Here is a 20314-nt window from a genome sequence, read left to right as displayed (position 1 = left end):
GGCCTCCCAAAGTGCCGGGTTTACAGGCTTGAGCCGCTGCGCCTGGCCCGGCTGAACAATATTCTGTTGTATATATATGTCACATTTTCTTTACCCTTCTATCTGTTGATGGATACTTAAGTTGAGTCTGTATCTTGACTATTGTGAATAATGCTGCAGTAATGGATAATACTAATTTATATTCCACAAGTGATTATTTCTTAAAGGTAAGTTGTAATGGGAAATCTTAAACCATAATAATGACCTTCTTTGTCTCTTTCTACAATTGTTGACTTAGTCTGATTTGTCTTATGTAAGTAAAGCTACTCCTACTTGCTTTTGGTTACCACTTGTGTGGAATATCTTTCTCCATTCTTTCACTTTAAGTCTATGTGTATCTTTAAAGGTGAATGGAGTTTCTTGTAGGCAACATATAGTTGGACAATGTTATTTTTATCTACTCAGGAAGTCCATTTCAAATTTTAACTGGGGAATTCAATTTGTTCACATTCAAGGTTAATATTGATAAGTGAGGACATATTCCTGTCATTTTGTTTACTGTACTCTGGTCATTTTATATGTTCTTTCTTCCTTTTTTCCCCTCATATTATCATTATGGTTTGGTAGTTTTCTGTAGTAGTGTTTTATTCTTTTCCCTCTGCTAGTAAGTTTTATATTTCCATGTGTTTTCATGATAGTGATTATCTTTTTGCTTCCAGATGTAGAATTCCCCTGAGCATTTCTTGTAAGGCAGGTCTAGTAGTGGTGAATTCTGTTGGTTTTGGTTACGTAAGAAAGAGTTTATTTCTCTTTCATTTCTGAAGGAAAGCTTGGCTGGACATAGTATCTTGGCTTGTGATATTTTTTTCGACCCTTTTAATATATCATCCCATCCTCTCCTGGCCTTTAAGGTTTCTGCAGAGATATCCACTGTCGGTCTAATGGGAACTTCCTTACATGTGACTTGATGGTTTTCTCTTGCTGTTTTTAGAATTGCCTTTGCGGTGTAACCATAATGTGCCTCTGGGAGGCTGTTTTTAGCTTAAATCTACTGGGGGCCATTGAGCTTACTGGATTTGAATGTCCATATCTCTTCCCAGATGTGGGAAATTTTCAGCTATGATTTCATTAAATAGGTTTTCTGTGCCTTTTGACTTCTCTTCTCCTTGTGGAATTCCCATGGTAAGACATTTGTTCATTTTATAGTACCCTTCAAGTCTTGTAGGCTTTCTTTACTCTTTTTCCTTCTCTGATGGGGTAATTTCAAGTGACTTATCCGCAAGTTCAGAGATTCCTTGTCTATTTGATCAAGTCCATTAAGCTCTCTATTGTATTTTAAAATTTCATTCATTGAATTCTTCACTGCATATTTTCTGTTTGGTTCTTTTTTATGATTTCTGTTTGTTGACTTTGTTGCTCATATTGTGAATCGTTTTCCTGATTTGGTCAAATTATCTCTCTGTGTTTTTTTTTGTATCATTGATTTAAAAAAAAAAAAAAAATTTGAATTCTTTTCCCACCAATCTGCTGATTTCCTTTTCATTGGAGTCTGTTACTAGAGTTATTATATTCCTTTGGTGGTGTCATATTTTCCTGGTTTTTCATGTTTCTTGTGTTTGTTTGTTGGTATCTGTGCATCTTTCTGAATTATTTTCTGTGTGTTTTGTTGATGTTTGCTGTGTTTTCTTAGAACAGCTATTTTGAATTCTTTGTTTGCCAGATCATCTGCAGGTCTGTAGGATCAGTCACTTGTTTTGTAGAGGTTTTCTGTTTGGATTTGTCTGAAGTTTTCTCATGATTAGAATGAGGTTATGCATTTTTGGCAAGAATGCTGAAGAAGTGATGTGCTGTTCTCACTGCATCATGCTCATTATATATTTATATCATTAATGTATTGATAAGTTAATGCAATAATAGTAATATGTAATAAAGATAGAATATGTAAAAACTGGTTATATTAAGTTTGAACACTTAGTTAAGGTGATCTTTATCCTTAGTAAAGATACTGATTCTACTTGTAATTATTAAATATCTTAGAAAGAACTTTGAGACTTTGCAGATATCCTGTTTCTCCTCAAACTTTCGTCTACTAATTTTAGTATCCATTTGTGAATCCTGTCTTGTTTCTATATTAACTGAAAACCTTGTATAATGAAAAGCTATCTTTTCCTTTATATTTGTTTAGTAAAATATATTATACAGAATCACTAATTTATTTTATTCTTGGTTTAGAGTACGGTATTATTAGTTATGCTGCTGTTGAAATTGTTTCAGGTTAGGCCATTAGGAGTTCCTTCATGTTGGCTCCTGTGTCCTTTTTACATGTCTCCATTCTTTTTTGAGCAGTTCTTTGAGGACCCATGGTTCTTTGTGTTGGAAAACGGCATTTAGAAACTAGGATCTAGGCATTAGTTGTGCTGAGTGCTACTAGGGTGTTGTTCATTATAAACTATGTCAGCAGGAAGGTCTAGGAAACAAGTTTACCAACCCACACATACTCACATATGTACATTTTTTTATCTGTTGATCTGTGTACATATATGTGTATATGTGTGTGTACCTATAAATAAACACATATATGTATAAAATCATGAGTTCGTATTGATACCTCTGATTCCAGTCTAATACCATGGTTTGTTTTAGCTTTTCCCATTCCCTATTTGTAACTTTCTCCTCCTATGAGAATCCTTTCATTATCTACAGTAAGTTTGTTTGTTCAGTCTTATTATACATGCAAAGTAGTTTTAGAATTGCTAACCCATATTCCTGTAATTAACGAATTTACTAACTAGATTACATTATTTGTCTATTGCTTATTTTTTTTTTTTTTTTTTTTTGAGACAGAGTCTCACTCTGTCTCCCAGGCTAGAGCACAGTGGCACAATCTCTGCTCACTGCAGCCTTTGCTCCCAGGTTCAAGCAATTCTCCTGCCTTAGCCTCCCGAGTAGCTGGAATTACAGGCACCCACCATACCCGCCTAATATTTATATTTTTAGTAGAGGCAGGGTTTCACCATATTGGCCAGGCTGGTCTTGAACTCCTGACCTCAAGTGATCCACCTGCCTCAACCTCCCAAAGTGTTGGGATTACATGCGTGAGCCACCACACCCAGCTAAATATTGCTCTTTTGATCTTTAGCCTTATAACATCATATCAAAATACTGTTTTCCAGAGTTACTTAGGTTAATTATTTTCTTCCCAACTCCCTTTGGTGTGGTTGTGCTGTTTATTTATAATACTGTTAATTGGTTCATTTGTCTTTGTATACGGTTAGTCCTGTGTATGTGTGGGTTCCACATCCGTAGATTCAACCAACTGCAAATTGAAAATTTGGAGAATAATAATAAACATAACAATACAACAGTAAAACATAATTTAAAACACAGTATGCAAGTATTTATGTACTGTTGACGTTGTGTATTATTTATTAAAAGTAATCTAGAGATGATTTAAAATTTACAGGAAGATATGCATAGGTTATATACAAATACTGTGCCATTTTATAATCAGGGACTTGAACTTCCTTGAACTTTTTTTTTTTTTTTTTTTTTTTTTTGAGACGGAGTCTCACTCTGCTGCCCAGGCTGGAGTGCAGTGGCACGATTTCGGCTCACTGCAAGCTCCACCTCTCGGATTCTGGCCATTCTCCTGCCTCAGCCCCCTGAGTAGCTGAGACTATGGGTGTCCACCACCACGCCTGGCTAATTTTTTTTGTATTTTCAGTAGAGATGGAGTTTCACCATGTTAGCCAGGATGGTCTCGATCTCCTGACCTCGTGATCCGCCCACCTTGGCCTCCCAAAGTGCTGGGATTACAGGCGTGAGCCACCGCACCCGGTCTTCCTTGAACTTTTATATTCACACAGGGTCCTGGAAACAGTCTCCCAAGAAGCCAGCGATGACTGTATATTGGGTTCTCCTCTTGTTCTGTTTGGTTTAAATAATTTGTTTTTTGAATGTATGAAATGTCACTATGGTTCTAAGAGTCAGAGATATACAGAGACGTACCCAGAGACATTTACTAGCAGATGTCAATGACAAGTCTCAGAACAAATTGTATTATCCATACAATATTTTTAAAACATTCATTAACAGTGGCACAAACAGTTCGTATGTTTTCTAGTTTTCTGTCTTCTTTTGATACTGTGACCACTACTTTGCATGAAAATCACTCAGCTCAGGCATAAATTCCAGAGGCAGCCTTTTGTAACTATTATGGTTGGCATAAGGCAGCCGAAGTTCTAAAATAAGATAGTGGCTGGATGCAGAACATTTGGAGATTATGCCTCAGATGCTGTCTCCCAGGGTGTAGGAGTATATCCTAACTGGATCCTTTTACCTTGTTTTTTTTTTTTTTTTTTTTAATGTTTTTATATTGTTGTGGTAAAATATACATAACATAGAATTTACCATTTTAATCATTTTTAAGTGTACAGTTCTGTGGCATTAAGTACCTTCACATTGTGTGTAGCTATCAACATTGTCCATCACCAGAACTTTATCTTCTCAAACTGAAACTTTGTACTCATTAAAACTCTAACTCCCTATTTCCCCCTCTCCCCAGCCCCTGGTAAGTAGCTTTTTACTTTCTGTCCCTATGGACTTGGTACTGTAGGAACCTTGTATAAGAATAATCATTATATATGTATCTTGTTGTGACTGGCTTATTTTGATTAGCATAATGTCTTTAAGGATCATGTATGTTGTAGCATTTGTCAAAATTTCCTTTCTTTTTTAGATTGAACAATTTTCCATTGTATGTATGTGCCACATTTTGTTTATTCATTTACCCGTTGTTGGACTCTTGGGTTGCCTCCATCTTTTGGCTATTGTGAATAATTTTGCTGTGAACATGGGTATACAAATATCTACCCAAGTCCCTGCTTTCACTTCTTTTGGATATATACCTAGGAGGGAAATTGCAAGATCATTCAGTAATTCTATGTTTAATTTCTTGTGGAATTCCTGTACTGTTTTCCACAATGGCTATGGCATTTTACCTTTTCACTCCCTGTTTCTTATATCCTGTTCTGTAACTGTGGAAATGTCGTTAAAATCTTTTTAGCCCATACTGCTTACTTTGAGTATCTTATGCTAATCAACAACTTTCTATAGAATTGAAGTTTAAGTAGTACTTATGGTGCACAGTCTATGCTAAAATATATTAAATTACAGACATCTGTAGAGTCCTATTTGCTACTTGGTAGATAGCTATTAGGACACAGAAACTCATTTGAAAGATGTAAACTAATAGACTGATAAGACTTTTAAAAAGAAATTTTAAAATATCCCTCACCAATTATCTTAAAAGAATCCTGACCATCTTATGTGTCTGAAGCACTGCTGCATTCTTTGAACACAAATAAGGTCAGTGGTAATCGAGCTGTGAGTGTTATTTAGGTAGAAGGAATGTATGGCCCATGAAGAGGTGAAAAGCTAGCATTCTGTTATAAAAACATGTTTTAAAGTGTGCAGAGAATACTGTATTTGAAATTTTGGTCCTTGATCAGCTGAAAAGAACATGTTGGCTTACCTGTCCTCTGAAGACCTTTCATTTCATTTAAAATTTGTGATTTTGAATGTGCTAAATTAATTTGTCATAAATATCAACGTGCATTATTTATTTTAAAAAAGCAGTGACTAGAAAGGATATGCCAAACTGTTAATCATGATTGTCTCTAAGTAACTTCACCTGGGGCTTCAGAATAGGGAAGTGGTGAGTTACAATTTTGATTTTTTAAAATATTGACATATATTGTTTGGATTTTTACATTGGTTTTCTATTAGGGGAAATTAATACAAAATAAAACTCCTCTTTCCCTGAGTTTGGATGGTTAACCTTATACTATCATCTGTTTTAACCTTAGAGCTGTACTCTTTCTGGAGGCAAACATCATGGTCCTGTTGAAGCCCTGAAACAAATGTTATTTAACCTTCAAGCAGTACAAGAACGTTTTAATCAAAATAAGACCACAGAGCCAAAAGAAGAGATTAAACAAGTAAGCACAAACATGATTTATGAATTGAGATTTGTGAATTTGTATAAAGATTTTTTTCTACATTTTTTAATAGACCTACTTATAGTTTCATGTTAGTAAGCATGCCATATACACATGTTGTAAGTGGCAGTAGTATTTTTTTTTGTTAGAAAGTAATGTACTCAACATTTAATTCTGTTTGATTTCTGTAGGTGTTTATCTCTAAACAGATTGTTCTATTTAACTTATGGTTATAAATCCAACATCTTATTTAGTTATGATGATGTTACAACTATAGTATCAAAGGGTTTTAAGAGTTGTTTTGTAATGCTCTACAAAATTAATCTATATGGCCCATCTTCTGGTAATTATATTCGGAGAGACCTGGAAAACTTTTTCAACATTAGATTCCTCCACACACCTTTGTCATTTGAAATTTAATTTTGTTGCTGTGTGTTTATTGGCTGTTATGAATACAGTCATATCAAGTTTTATTTTAAAGCCATTTTATTTTTTCAATTTGTGTATTTCCCGGGAATTTGAAAATCTGTTTCTGTTTTGGACTGCCATTCTACATGATGAATTTTTTCCCACAAAGGTATAGTGTTTAAGAACATAGAGCTTCTGTTTTCCCAAATGTGATAGTGAATTATAATTCTGTCACTTACTAGCAAGTGCAATATTTGTGCAAATCATTTAACCTCTTTAGTTTCAGTTTCCTATTTAAAAAATTATTGATTTTTAATTGACAATATATATATATATTTTGGATGTACAACATGATGTTTTGAAACATCATGGAATGGCTAGGGGAGCTAATTACCTCACGTACTTTTTGTGGGGAACATGTAAAATCTACTCCATTAGTAATTTTCAAGTATACGATATGTTGTTTTTAATTTTAGTCACCATGTTGTAGAATAGATCTCTTGACCTTATTCTTCTCACCTAACTGAAATGTTGTATCCTTTGACAAACATCTCTGCAACTCCCCTGTCCCCACACCCAGATTCTACCTAGAAGTGAGATTATTATTTAGTGTCTGTCTTTCTATGCTGGGCTTATTTTATTGATCAATTTCTTTTTCTGTACAGTGAGGATGTTGAGAAGATATATATATATATACACATATATATATAGATATATGTGTATATATATAGTTTGTTGAGACAAACTATATAAAGTACTTAGTATAGTGCTTGGTACATGGTAAATACTCAACAAATGATGGCTGTTTTTATTGTCATTATTTTATTGTTATTCAGTAGATATATGAAATTCAGTTTTCATTACAAATGAGTGGATCAGCTTTTGAGAACCTTCATAGTCTGCTCATTTGAGTTGTATTTCTTAATTTCTGTCCTTACATTCTAATAATCATAACGTTAATATGTAATCTATCCTTCTTTCCCCTCTTGTTTTAAACGTCATTGAGATACAAACCTGTTCAGTAAAGTCATAATTTTAAGCCAAGACTTGATTTTTAATGGACACATGTGTAGAAGTATACTTTAGGACAGTTGAAAAATGGCTGTTAGTTGGAATGTTTTTACAATAAATGAAAAATAAAAATATTTAATGTTCTTTTGAAAATTATTAGAATTCTTTGGAAATGTAGAAAATATTTTTTAATGTTTTAATCACATTGTAAATACCATTTAATTTTATAGTTATATAATATTTTTAATATTTTTTAATATTTGGTGTTTTTAATAATAGGTTTCAGAAGATGATTTCTCTAAATTACAGTTGAAGGAAAGTATGATTCCTATTACCAGGTCGCTTCAGAAGTAAGTATTCTTTACTAATATGGATGCGAATCCATCTTAGCCATTCCTCTGACTCAAATCAAAGTTACAGGGTAGAAATAAGTAGTTTTAAGAGTAGCACTACTAGGCATATTTAAGCTTCTTGGAGCACACTGTTTAATTACACTAAAAAACATTGTTTTCTTTTAAACTTGTGCTTTTTCCTATTCAAAATGTCCTAAGGACCTAATGAGATAGCCTTAGACCTCTAAAATATAATGGATATGAATGACTCATTTTTGAGTAGTAATAGCAACAATTTATGATAGTATTTTTGTGAGTATCCTATAACAGGAACTTGTATGAAATGTGTTTTCATATATTCTCTCTAGAATAAATTTAATAATAAATGGATCATTATTTGGAACATCACTACAGAAATCTAAAGTAGATATAATGACCTGGATATAAAGATAGGTCTAATTTTCTTAGTTACATTATCTTAAATAATAAAATGGAGAAAAATGCAAGTTGTTTCTATAGTCATAATATTGACAGAAGAGAATGGTATTTATTTTGGAGTTTTTGTGTGACTATAAAGTGTCCTCAGAAGATGGAATACTGAGCTTAGGAAATACTGAGATTAAAAGTTTCTGCTCTAATCACACCGTTTCACGTGGCTACCTTTTAAACTTTGAGAATTTGCTTAGGCTTCTGTGATCTAAGGAAATGGTGGAAAAATAAAACACTAGACATGTAAACTTATGAATCTAATTGTCACAAATGTGTATATAGTTTTCATAGTTAAAATATATCATGTAAGATAATTTTTTTCTCTCTACTTAATTTATTATCTTTAGGGTATAAATAATGCACCTTTGTTTGTAGCTTGCCATAGTACTGGGGTATAATGTTCCATACCTAATAGAATTCAGTGAATAATGATAGTAGTAGCTAACATTGAATGTTTACCAAACGTCAGTATTCTAAGTGTTATTGAATATAATTCATGTGATCTTCACAACCTTATGCGGTAAGTACTATTATTATTTTCATAATACAGATCAGAGAATAGGCATGGAGTAGTAAAGTAACTTGTCCAGTGTTGCATAGCTAGTAAGAGGAAGAAGGGTGATTCAGACTAGGTAGTCTGATTTGAAAGTCTGTATTTTTAACACTCCTTTCATTAATAATAGTGATGAATTATTCATTGAGACTAAGTACAGGGCCTCAGTTGATCATCTAGTATGAAGACTTCATTCTGCTTTAAAATTTGAGGTGAATGACCATAGGTTTTCCATTGCTCTTTAAAGCATTGATACTGAACTTGTCACAGACCTAAATGTGTTTTCTGAGGTAATGTACATATCCTGGATGTTTTTCCTGGTGAAAACAAACACTGGATTGCAAGTCATTAAATCACCACAAAAATCAATACTGATCTATAAGTGCTTTTACCATTTGCTAGAATTTTTTTAATAGTAACTTTTTTTCTACTATAAGCAATCAAGTCTTACCTGTATATGGAGTTTCATTTTTAGAGAGAGTAAGTTTTATGTTTTGTTACATGGCCTTTAGTTATTAATTCTGTTGTATTAATTGGAGCAGTCTTAATTTGTCTTTACATTCAGAAGTATTATCAGTAAGACGTTTGTACTGTAATGAAGTAAGCTTACACTTAGAAAAGTTATTTTCAGTCTGTAGATTAACTGTTTTAAGGACAATTTAAATTTAATTCTTTCTCAGAATTCCTTTTTCTGGCTGCAAAATATTCTGGTTAGCTATATGGTCATCTTTTCATACTTCAGATATTTCAAATGTATTTCAAAATTTCTAAAATATTTCCAAAATCTTTCAAAAGTTACTGGTTATACTTTGTAGGCTTTATTGGCCTTTCCTAAGCTAAAAGTCCTATTATGGCTCTTTACATTCCTCAAATAACAGTTGTTGTTTTTAATAATTTGGGTGGCTTCATAGGTGGGAATTGAACAATGAGATCACTTGGACACAGGAAGGGGAACATCACACACCGGGGCCTGTTGTGGGGAGGGGGGAGGGGGAAGGGACAGCATTAGGAGATATACCTAATGTAAATGATGAGTTAATGGGTGCAGCACACCAACATGGCACATGTGTACATATGTAACAAACCTGCACGTTGTGTACATGTACCCTAGAACTTAAAGTATAATAATAATAAAATAATAATAATAATTTGGGTGGCTAACCAGTTTTAAGATATCTTTCATTACCCATAGGGAACTGTAAGCTAGTAGTCTGGCCTCTGTTTAGTCCCTTAAGTACTCAGTTTTCTTATATTCTTCAAGTGGAAACATGTGCTCTCTAGGAAGACTCATTGGAGCTGGGATTACAGGCACATGCCACCACGCCCGGCTAATTTTTGTATTTTTAGTAGAGATGGGGTTTCGCCATGTTGGCCAGGCTGGTCTTGAACTTCTGACCTAGGGTGATCCACCCACCTCGGCCTCCCAAAGTGCTAAGATTACAGGACTGGCCACCACCTCCAGCCGAATGTTTTAAAATTTTAGTTATTTTGCCTCTGATTGGTTAGTAGCTTTGGGTGAATTATTGTCACTTAGTCAATGAAGGTGGGAATCTCAAAAATTAACTGAAGTTGCCAAAAAAGGTGGGAGAATTGAGAGTCTTCTTATTACATTTGAGTAAAAGTGTCCAAGAAGTATAGAGTACAGGGAAATAGATATACATGCAGTAATTAATGCTACTAGTTTCCTTCCATCTCCTTGTCCTGGATAAAGTGGAAGATGCAGTTTATTATACATTTATTGAACAACTTCTATGTGTTAGAGACTATAGAATAGAGTGTTGTAGTCATTACCTTTCTGCTCACCATAAGTGGAAATTACTGACATTGGAGGTTATTACACTGCTTATGTTTTTTTTCTTTTTTACATTTAATTGTGTTTTTTTTTTTTTAGATGGAGTTTCGCTTTTGTTGCCCAGGCTGGAGGCTGGAGTGCAGTGGCACGATCTTGGCTCACTGCAATCTCCACCTCCTGGGTTCAAACGATTCTCCTGCGTCAGCCTCCTGAGTAGCTGGGATTACAGACGCCTGCCACCACGCCTGGCTAATTGTCTTTTGTATTTTTAATAGAGATGGGGTTTCACCATGTTGGCCAGGTTGGTCTCAAACTCCTGACCTCAGGTGATCTGCCCATCCCAGTCTCCCAAAGTGCATGGATTACAGGTGTGAGCCACTGCTTCTGGCCCTTCCTGCACATCTTAATTACTATATTGTCACTCTGTTTTTCCTTAATATCTTTCGTATTTATCAAAGATCTGAAATATGACTAATTAACTGACGTTTTCTGAGTGGTCCTCCAGGAACTGAAAGATAGGGGAGAGAAAAACTGAAAAAATATAAGTAGAGAAGGCTTGGAAAGTTAAGGGCCTCTTTTTTTGGTTTGAGGAATGATTGAGTTTTCTCCACTGAGACCTGCAATACAGTCTTGGCATTATTTTAGAGAAAAATCTAGGTTGTTGGTATAACACCATATTATATAGGCTTGTTGGAGTAGTTAGCAGCTTCTCCTACACTCAATAAAAATGAGTTTTGTTTAGATCTGTAACTAATCCTTAAATGCTATTTAAAAAATAGCTATCTTGAATATAAATGTTAAAAATAATTTCTGTATTTTACTTCTTAACTAATACACAGGATACCAAAAGCAAAGGTGTCATTTCACAGAGCTCTAGTGAAAATTACTTGAAAAAAGTGTATTTGTTAAGTGTGATACAACTGATACCTATTGTTTCTTGTTAGGGCACTTGGCAGACTATCTTTAAAAAAGTTAATGTCAAAAAATGTAATTGTTAAAGTAAATGTTTATAGAACTTTAAATTATTTTAACCCTCAGTTATTCACATCTCAAGGTTTTATAAGAAATAAGTCTCAACGTTTATATAAATTTACTTCTCATACCAATTTTGAAGTTAATAATCAACTTTATTTTATTTTATTTTGCTGTCTGCATTGGCTATTCAGTTCTTAATAATTGGTTTACAATGTGTTTTATACTTTTTAATGAAGGGCTTTGCACCATTTATCTCGCTTGAGAGACCTGGTTGATGATACCAATGGAGAACAGTCACCGAAAATGTGAAGAGGAAAATGAAACTGTCGCTACAATATCACCACAGAACAAATAGGCATTTTTTCTGTTACTTAAACTGACAAAGTAAATATAAGCCGTACATTATTTTTTGATTGGTTCAAGGATTATGTATTTCTAAAACACTAAACTTGAAAATACCCATAGGTTTTAGGACCTGTCTTCATTTTGTGCCAACATACTAGAATGTGAACTGCAAGGATCCACAATATATCCTAAAGTCTTACTTTCATCTTCTCGCCAGCAAATGTCTCATATTTAAAGATGGATGACTTCTATTCTTGAAGCCTACCTGGATTTAACCTTCTTCAGCATCCTCAACATTTTATTATCTGGTTCAGGATCATTAAGAAACTTACTGGTTTTTATCCAAAATCTTTTATGTGAAATAGACTTTTTTTTAGATATAGTTAGCATCACTTAAACAGCTTAAAGGAATATCAAAATTGTTATTGTGTATGTCATCTATGCAGAAGTCTGTTACTTTGAAATTTTCATAAATTTAATATTTAAGATACATTGTATTTGAAAATTGCATTAATAGTGGAGTGATACAGTGTTAAAAGGAATGTTGTATTGTGACATTCAAGAGAACCTCCTCATTTAATTAGTACTTTGATTCTGTGTAAGATAATATTGATAATGCTTGACAGTTTCCAAACCTTTTTTTGGAGGGATATTTAAGAATTTAATATTTCAATATTAGGTTGTTTCCCAGATTTTAATTTTGGGGTTAGCTCAAACTGGTGAAAACTATGACTCAATGGCCAATTGCTTTATGAAATTTGATAATTAAAACTTAAAATGAATATGGAAAATCAGAAAGCAACTCTGTATTTTAGAGCAATTTTGTAAGAGTTGTATTTTCTTTAACACAATCTCTAGTCTTAAGTTTGTCTCTAGCTGGAACCGAACAAAGCTCTGTAATTTTTACCAAGCACTTATTATTGATACTTCTTATAAGTAGTAAGCATCTTTATTAACACAACTGAGAATTAAGTCATAAAACATAACTAATACAGCACATTACAGCCTGATGAAATTAAAGAATGTGTATATATAACTACCACAGATTAACACTTCACCCAAATGATAGCGTTTTTCCTCAGTAGATTTATTGTCAAATAGGAATTTCTAAGCACATTGAGTCAAAGCATTTTTTCCAAGTTAATAAAACATCATTTAACATCTTTGTTAGAGGTGACACGTCAAACACTACAGTGAGCTCTGTGGGGTTTTTTTGTTTTTTTTTTTTTTGTTTTTTTTTTGCCAGTGAGTTTTTTACCATGCTGCTCTGACCAGTTTGAGAGGCAATCACCAACGGATTTGTTTTCTTTTTTCTGTGGAGATGTTTTTGCCACTGACACTGTTTTCTGATTATAGTCTGCTTCATAGAAAATAGCCTGCATAAACAAACAAGGAATTACTTTGAAATTAAAGTATGCCTGACTATTAAAAATGCAGAGTTTAGGTGGGTAAACATCAGGTAGGTCTGGGTGGGTCATGTTCTAGGCCTAGAAAAATCCACTGTTAGACAAGTTCTAAAGAAGGCAAGGAGATAAAGGCATCAGGTGGTAACTTCTAATTGAATATTATATGTTGATCATACATAATATATACTATGCCTGGAAATTGTAATGACTGAAAAGCACCTATTTGGTTAGTGCTCCTATTTATGAGACTGTATCTCCAATACTAAATGAGATAAGCCTGTTCTAAAATCTTATAGCCAGTATTTTAAGAAACTTGATTATACTTACCAAAGGAACATTGTTTTCTCTTGTTTTAAATATGGAGAGGTTTAATCCTTTACCTAACAAAGGAATTCATTCCAACCTTCTTATGAGAAATCTCTAGGAGAGTCAACTAAGAAAAATAACGAATCTAAGTGATAAACATTCAAGAAATACTCTAAGTAAGAGATTTAATTACAATTTTAATATCTCAGGGTTCTTTTTAGGTTTCCAGGGGAAAAGAGCAGGATAATAGTGTGGAGACTGCTAAGTTGAGAATTTAAAAGAAATGAGAACATAAAATTTTTAAAATTGCATTGTGAATGTAAAATTTTTATCTTTTGCTCTCACTCTTTTAGATGTGTTGAGAAAATGTTAAATAGAAAAAAGTAAGAAATTTTAATAAGATGTTTCAGATCTTTGAGTATGAAAAATATAACAAAAAAGCCTAATTTCAAAAGACTATTTGAGATCAAGGGACAATGGTGTGACCAGTATGAAGGGTCAAGACTGAAATATATTGTCTTTACTATCAAGAACTCTACTTTCAATTTTTTCTCACAGTTAATTTCAGCTTCATAGAGTTTTCTGACCAAATTAAAAAACACTGTTTTCTTGGGTTTGTTTTGGGTATATGTCATTATAGTTATGTTATTTCTTGTTGAAATTTATAATTGTGGGGTTTTTTTATTGTTTTAGTATTTAATGGTGTATAATGTGTTATTAAATTATATGTAGTTATACCAAAATGTTGCCTGAAGATAAATCATGACAAGGTCCCATGTTTATTTCTATGTTATAGATACCTGGAATTGATCTTGTAGATTTGAATTTTTGTTTCATTTTTTTCTGTCCCACCCTTCGCTCTGTATATCTCAGAACATTTTTGGTAGAAGTGCTATCCAGAAGTGAACTTGTCAAAAGGCAAGTAGCATGAAAGGAGACAGAAGAAGCAAAAGGCCAATACAGAGGATAATTTCTGAGCACTTGAAGTTTTTTCAAATGTGCAAGACTGTGTGTCTTCCTATTAGATGTATGAATTGGATATTTCATGCCTAATTAAATGTGTTGGATTGCAGTGCCTATTATACAGCAATTGGAGTAAATTGAGGCCTAATCCTGAACATATTGTAGAGCATATTGTTAGATATTTTTCCTGTGATATTTGAAGTTATTATTTTCCCATTTCCTTTTTCTTTTTTTCTTTGTAATCATATGTCCCTAAGATTGTTTTCCTTTTTTGGACCAAAAACAAAAACAAAAACTTAGCTTTTTATCCTCCCAGTGTATTCTGCATTGTCCTTACCCTAGATCAGCCCCTTCTGTGTAACAGTTTTTCTCACAATGTAGCAACTTTTATCTACCCTTCAGTACTTTCACTGGGACTAGTTCATTCATTTTCAAATAGCTATTTCAACCTTTAACCTCTCCTGTCTTTGTCTTTTACACAGAAGCCAGAGTGACTGGTCTTGGCAAGACTCTGTTGTGTATCACCACTGTAACCTTAATGATTTGTTTCAGCAAATTTGCTGTAGTTCAATTGCTTTACTCAGATTCCCCCAAACTTTATATGTGTATTCTCACCTTTGTGTATATTATTTCTCATGCATGAAATACTCAATTTTTATTCTTTTATCTAAAGCTTGCGCTACATTTTTTTAAAGCTCTGACCAAGTATTTTATTTTGTCCCTAAACATTCTAAGTATCCACCAAACTGTGGTAAGTTGGCTTTTCTTTTTCCTTCCCCTGTCATTTATTTACCTGTTATATTTCATTTTAATATTTTGGATGGTACCTCTTCTACTATGTTGTATTCCTAGACAAGGAAATGTATATCAAAATATGTTAGATGATTGATTGTTTTATCTCCTCGATGATAGAACTTTTTATACTGCTTTACAGAATCAAGAAAAAGTAAAGTGTATTTTACATAGTGGTTTTAAGTATTGACTGATTGATATTCTAAACCTGGTTTCCTGTATAAAGTTGTAAGTTCAAGATAAAGAGACCACATTCTTATTTGAGGTTCTGGAAATCCTTTATTTCTTTTTTTAAAACATTTTGATAACTTTTTGAAAAATTTAAACCTTTTTAAGAGCAATTTGAGGCTCACAGCAAAATGAAGAGGAAAATAATCTGCACAGAGATTTCCCATATACCTCCTGCTCCTGCATATGCACGACCTCCCCTTTTCATTGTCTGCCACCAGAGTGGTAAACAATTGATAAACCCACACTGAATCATCATAATCACCGAGAGTCCATAGTTCACGTCAGGGTTCACTCTTGATGCACATTCTGTGAGTTTGGACAGACGTATAATAAACACTGGCTCCACCCCAGTGTGCAGTCCTCTCAGTGTACAGGCCAGTTGGATTCTGGGGACCCCTTCCCACCTGACTGTCTCATTCCCCTCTAAAGTACATCTAACTGCCGTTAGAAGGATAAGGATAAGGACGAAGACCCATCTTAACCGCTTCCTCCTGACAGGGGGTGCTGTTTTGGGAAAACGGCAGTCAGAGATTCCTCATAGGCCTGTCTTAGGGTTCCCAGCAGAAGGGGCCATCATGGAGGCTCCGGTTGCATGGCCATTTGGAGTTTGATGGCCTAAAGGCAAGAACAGGCAAACCGGGTTATTAAAAAGTATATGTCAAAACGAAACAAAGGGAGAGGTAAGGACAGCTCAAAGATCCCAAGGCCTTTTACCATTCTGCACAGGGATAGAGAGGTCAAAAGCCTGACGTAATAAACACTTTTATGTTTTTACCAGCATGTTGGGCTTCTGGATTCCCCTCCCCTGAGCCCAGTCCTAAGCCAAACAGTTTAAGGTTTGGGAAATTAACTTTTCCAACTGTGAAGGGTGCATCTGAGGGGAGTGTCTTGTAGTTTGGAGATACAATTACCTCTCTGTGAAGAGAGGACAAAGGAGGGAAAAAGAAAAAGCCTCTTTTCAAAGGAGTCCTAGGAGTTCAGGATGCATTTGAAAGGGGTACAAACTGAAGAAGAAAGACCATCCATCTACAAAGAGGGGAGCAGGCATCCCTAGTTCTCTTTTTAGCAGATACCCAGGGTACGTGAGAGAGAAGGAAGAGCATTCTCTTGTCCTTGTATCCCTGAGTCCCGGCAACCTTGGCAGGTACCGCCATGGATGTTAAAGCGGCTTTCACTCATGTTAACAGGGTACCTAGGAGGTGGGAATTATCCACTCTTCCCTCGTATGTTCTGTTTCCCCTGCTGTCCATAGCCTTGAATTCCCGAGACCTCATTTATGCCATGGATACTAGCGTGGCCTTTATCTATGAAATGGGAAGTGTGGCTTAATTGACAGCAATCAGCCACATTCACCTGTGTTGTGTCTTTTCCATTATCATCTGCCTCTGGATCCCTCAGATCCAGTTTTCCTTCCTAGGGCTTTGACCTGAAGCTTGGAATTGAGTTTGGGACAGAAATATGTCTCGGGGATTTGCATGGACTTCTTATAAGCCAAATGCTAAGGTGAAGCTGTGGAGTTGACTCCTCCTCCAACAAGGGAGAGAAAAGGATGTCTTGTGATACATCCAGATAACTGGTGGCTATAGTTATGCTGCTAAGATTTGGGTGCATTGTGCTTGGCTTTGGTTAGCTCCCTTGGTCTTACTTTCCCATAAAGGAAACCTCCAAGTGATGGGCATCCTATTTATTCCCATCAACTGGCAGGATTTGCAGGATAACTGCTCAGAACTAGAGTATTGATCCAGATTTTTACGTTACCCATTCCTCTGTTCTTTCTGAGCTGCAGCTGGAGATTGCTGGTTGGTTCACAGGAACAAGTAGGGTTATTCTAAAATGTAGGTGAAAACTTAAAAACAACTAATGAGTTGAGAATTTAATAACAAATGTATGATAATTTTTGAAACCTAATTTCTCTGTCACCAGTCCTCATTTTTCTTTAAAAAACATAAATCATCGTAGGACTAAGTGGTTTCCAAAATGAACTTTAGTCTTATAATTGGCCTGATTATTTGCATAAGGTGCAGCAAGAGTAATTATTTGTACATAGTCCTTTTGAATTGGCTTTGATGGAACTGTGTTCCACAAGGAATCTCAGTTAAGACCTTTTAAAGCTGAGCCCAGCCATGGGTTTGTATCCTCAAATACCTGTGAGTTGGGTGATTCTCTCCTTTTAAGGTCCTAAGATAAACTTGGAGATCCTAGGCCTGTTACAAAGTGACATTGTTTACTGATCACAGGTCAGGAACCCTGTACAGGGACTGTGTAGGCAAGGGTATGAGGCCAGTTCTTCCTACGGGGCTTTTAGCAGCTCTGCAAGTCAAGATTGACTCCTTAAAGGGAAGCATACCCTTCCAGTCAATGCCTTAGTAAAATAACCAGTTTCTCCAATTGCATCCTGTTGCAAAAGAAAAGTGGATCCTTATTGCACTGATCCAAATAACTATATTGCCATAAGTTAAGAATACTCACAGATAGTTTCCAAATTCTAGAGGAACCAGGCAGAGAGAAACAAACATACTCCAAATTTTTGTTCACAGGAGTGTAATTTAATTAAAGGCCATAGTAGTGCAAAATAAATTTCCTTGACTTTGAAAAACAAAACATGGATCAGCAATGTTCGAAGCAAAAATCAAAAAAGATTTGCTTCAGTTTCCTGAGTTCAGTCCATTTAGTGAACTCTTGTTTTGCCTGATATTCATGAACACTTCAGCTCTTTGAGTCCTGTACATTTTTCCTTAATTCCAATGTCACGATCTCCAAAGTTATCAGAAACCTGTACTTGAGAGCACCTGTCAGAGTCCTATGGCTTATAATAAACCATCTTTTGAAAAGGATTAAAACAAGGTAATAATTGTCACTAGCAAAATGTCCAGGATGGTTAGAAACACAATTGACAAGTTTATCTCTGTGGTTTACAACCTTAATTATGTTTGATAGCATATACTTAGACATTAGAATTTTAGAAGTCCCATATAATTTTGGAATATGTAATAGTATTATTCACCAAAATATAACCTAAAGAAGATCGAACATCATCTTGGCAATCCCATGTAACTAAATATGTCAAATAACCATGTTTACCTCTTTTGTGCATGTTTCAGGGGCCCTCTGATCCATCCAAAAAGCCAGGCATCAGGAAAGACAATTTTGAAACTGAAGTTTGATTTTGGGGAAGCCTATTAAGTATGTTAGAAGTTCAAAGCACTTGGTATTATGAAATAGAATTTCAGATTACCATAAGTTATTTATTTTGCCAAAATGATGACTCCAAAATTTTAAAGAAACAAAAACCTTTTATAACCCTTTATGAATTTTGCTAAAGAGCAGATTAGCACCTTAAGAATACCTTGTTGTGCTTTTATTTTAATGCTCAATTTATAGAAAAAACATATAATACCTTTTTAAAATTTAGTCAATATGTTCAAACAGAGAACCTCTTCTGCAAGATTAATTCTTAAAATCCTTTTGCCACTTGTTTGACCCTTCAGCTTTATCTTATCTAATTTAAAACAATCCTTTATCCATAGGCAAAAACTTACATTTCCATGCCTTCTCATAACCTTTTACTAAAAAACACATTTTACTGTTCTTACACATCTTGCATATAAATATATTTCTAGTAGTTTCAGTTACATGTTATAATGGTAACTCCTAGCAATTTTAACTTTAATGTAAAACCTGGTAAGTTGTTTTAATTTTTTGCCAGGTACAACCAAGATTTGACTCCTTCAAGCATAATAGAAGGGGTAGTTAGTTCCATATGTCCCCAGGCCTTAACAGTTGTGTACCAGGCAAGTCAGATAGTTCTCAAAACCCAAAAAGCAGCTTATAACCTCAAAACACTTAGCAAACCTTACATCTAACTTGCATAATTTAGTCCACCTATTTACATTTTGATGGCATGTGCTTTTAACCAATAATCTTTAGGGCTATCTTATTGTTTCCTCAAAGATTAAAGTCATGTGAACTGAGAGGTACCACAGCTTTTATCTTCCCTTTAAAAAATATTTGATCTAAGCGCTGTATTTCTTTAGGTCAAATTAGAGCTCTTTTTACAGACATCGTCCACACAACACATATAGCTACATAGACAGGCAGGAGAAAACTGAATCCCCTGGTGGAGCCCTGTAAGAGACCAGGCTAGGAAAACATGCAGATATCAAACCAGAAAGGACTTCTTCCCTAAGGCAGGATTGCTACACAAAGCCTTGCCACACCCCCAGGATGTAAAACAAGATGGAGGCCTGCAGCTAAGTTTGCTACTAACCATACACAAGTGCAAAGCACACCAGATTGTCTACAACTTAAGACCAGCCTCACAAATCCTTTCTCACAAAACTTTACAGAGAATATAAACAGTGATCCTTATCATTCCTAGCCTAGTAAAACATCTTCTAAAAGGAAAAATCTTGCTTAAATGTTAACTGTTGGTGGGGTGGAGAAGGGGAAGAAAAGAAACAGTTTAAAAATGCCTGAGGAAGAGCATCTTATTCTTATACAACTGGTTCCTCCACCAGGAAGAAAAGCTTAATTACTATCTGTTGGAGTTGAACCCCTTGGCAGGGGAAGGGGAAGATCTCATGGCATTCCCCAGCCCCAGCCAGTGAGAGACAGGACTAGCTGGATTTCCTAGACTGACTAAGAATCCCTAAGCCTAGCTGGGAAGGTGACCTCAACCACCTTTAAACACAGGGCTTGCAACTTAGCTCACACCTGACCAATCAGGTAATAAA

General features: G+C 34.8%; 1 protein-coding gene across 3 annotated transcripts in view; it reads left to right on the top strand.

The window, feature by feature from the left end:
• The window catches only part of LOC105538201 (chromosome unknown open reading frame, human C18orf54), a 24497-nt gene extending 8889 nt beyond the window's left edge, over positions 1-15608 (top strand). For all 3 annotated transcript variants that reach the window (XM_011978005.1, XM_011978000.1, XM_011978014.1), the window contains 3 exons: positions 5847-5978; positions 7677-7747; positions 11775-15608. In XM_011978005.1, the coding sequence (XP_011833395.1) occupies positions 5847-5978; positions 7677-7747; positions 11775-11847 (276 nt within the window). In that variant the 3' untranslated portion in view covers positions 11848-15608. The remainder of the gene's footprint in view (positions 1-5846; positions 5979-7676; positions 7748-11774) is intronic.
• Positions 15609-20314: the final 4706 nt, after the last annotated feature.

This window comes from Mandrillus leucophaeus, unplaced genomic scaffold (genome assembly GCF_000951045.1).
Source record: "Mandrillus leucophaeus isolate KB7577 unplaced genomic scaffold, Mleu.le_1.0 Scaffold1030, whole genome shotgun sequence".
Classification (NCBI taxonomy): Eukaryota; Metazoa; Chordata; class Mammalia; order Primates; family Cercopithecidae; genus Mandrillus; species Mandrillus leucophaeus.
Note: the sequence above shows the minus strand (reverse complement) of the source record. Positions and strands in the feature narration are given on the sequence as shown.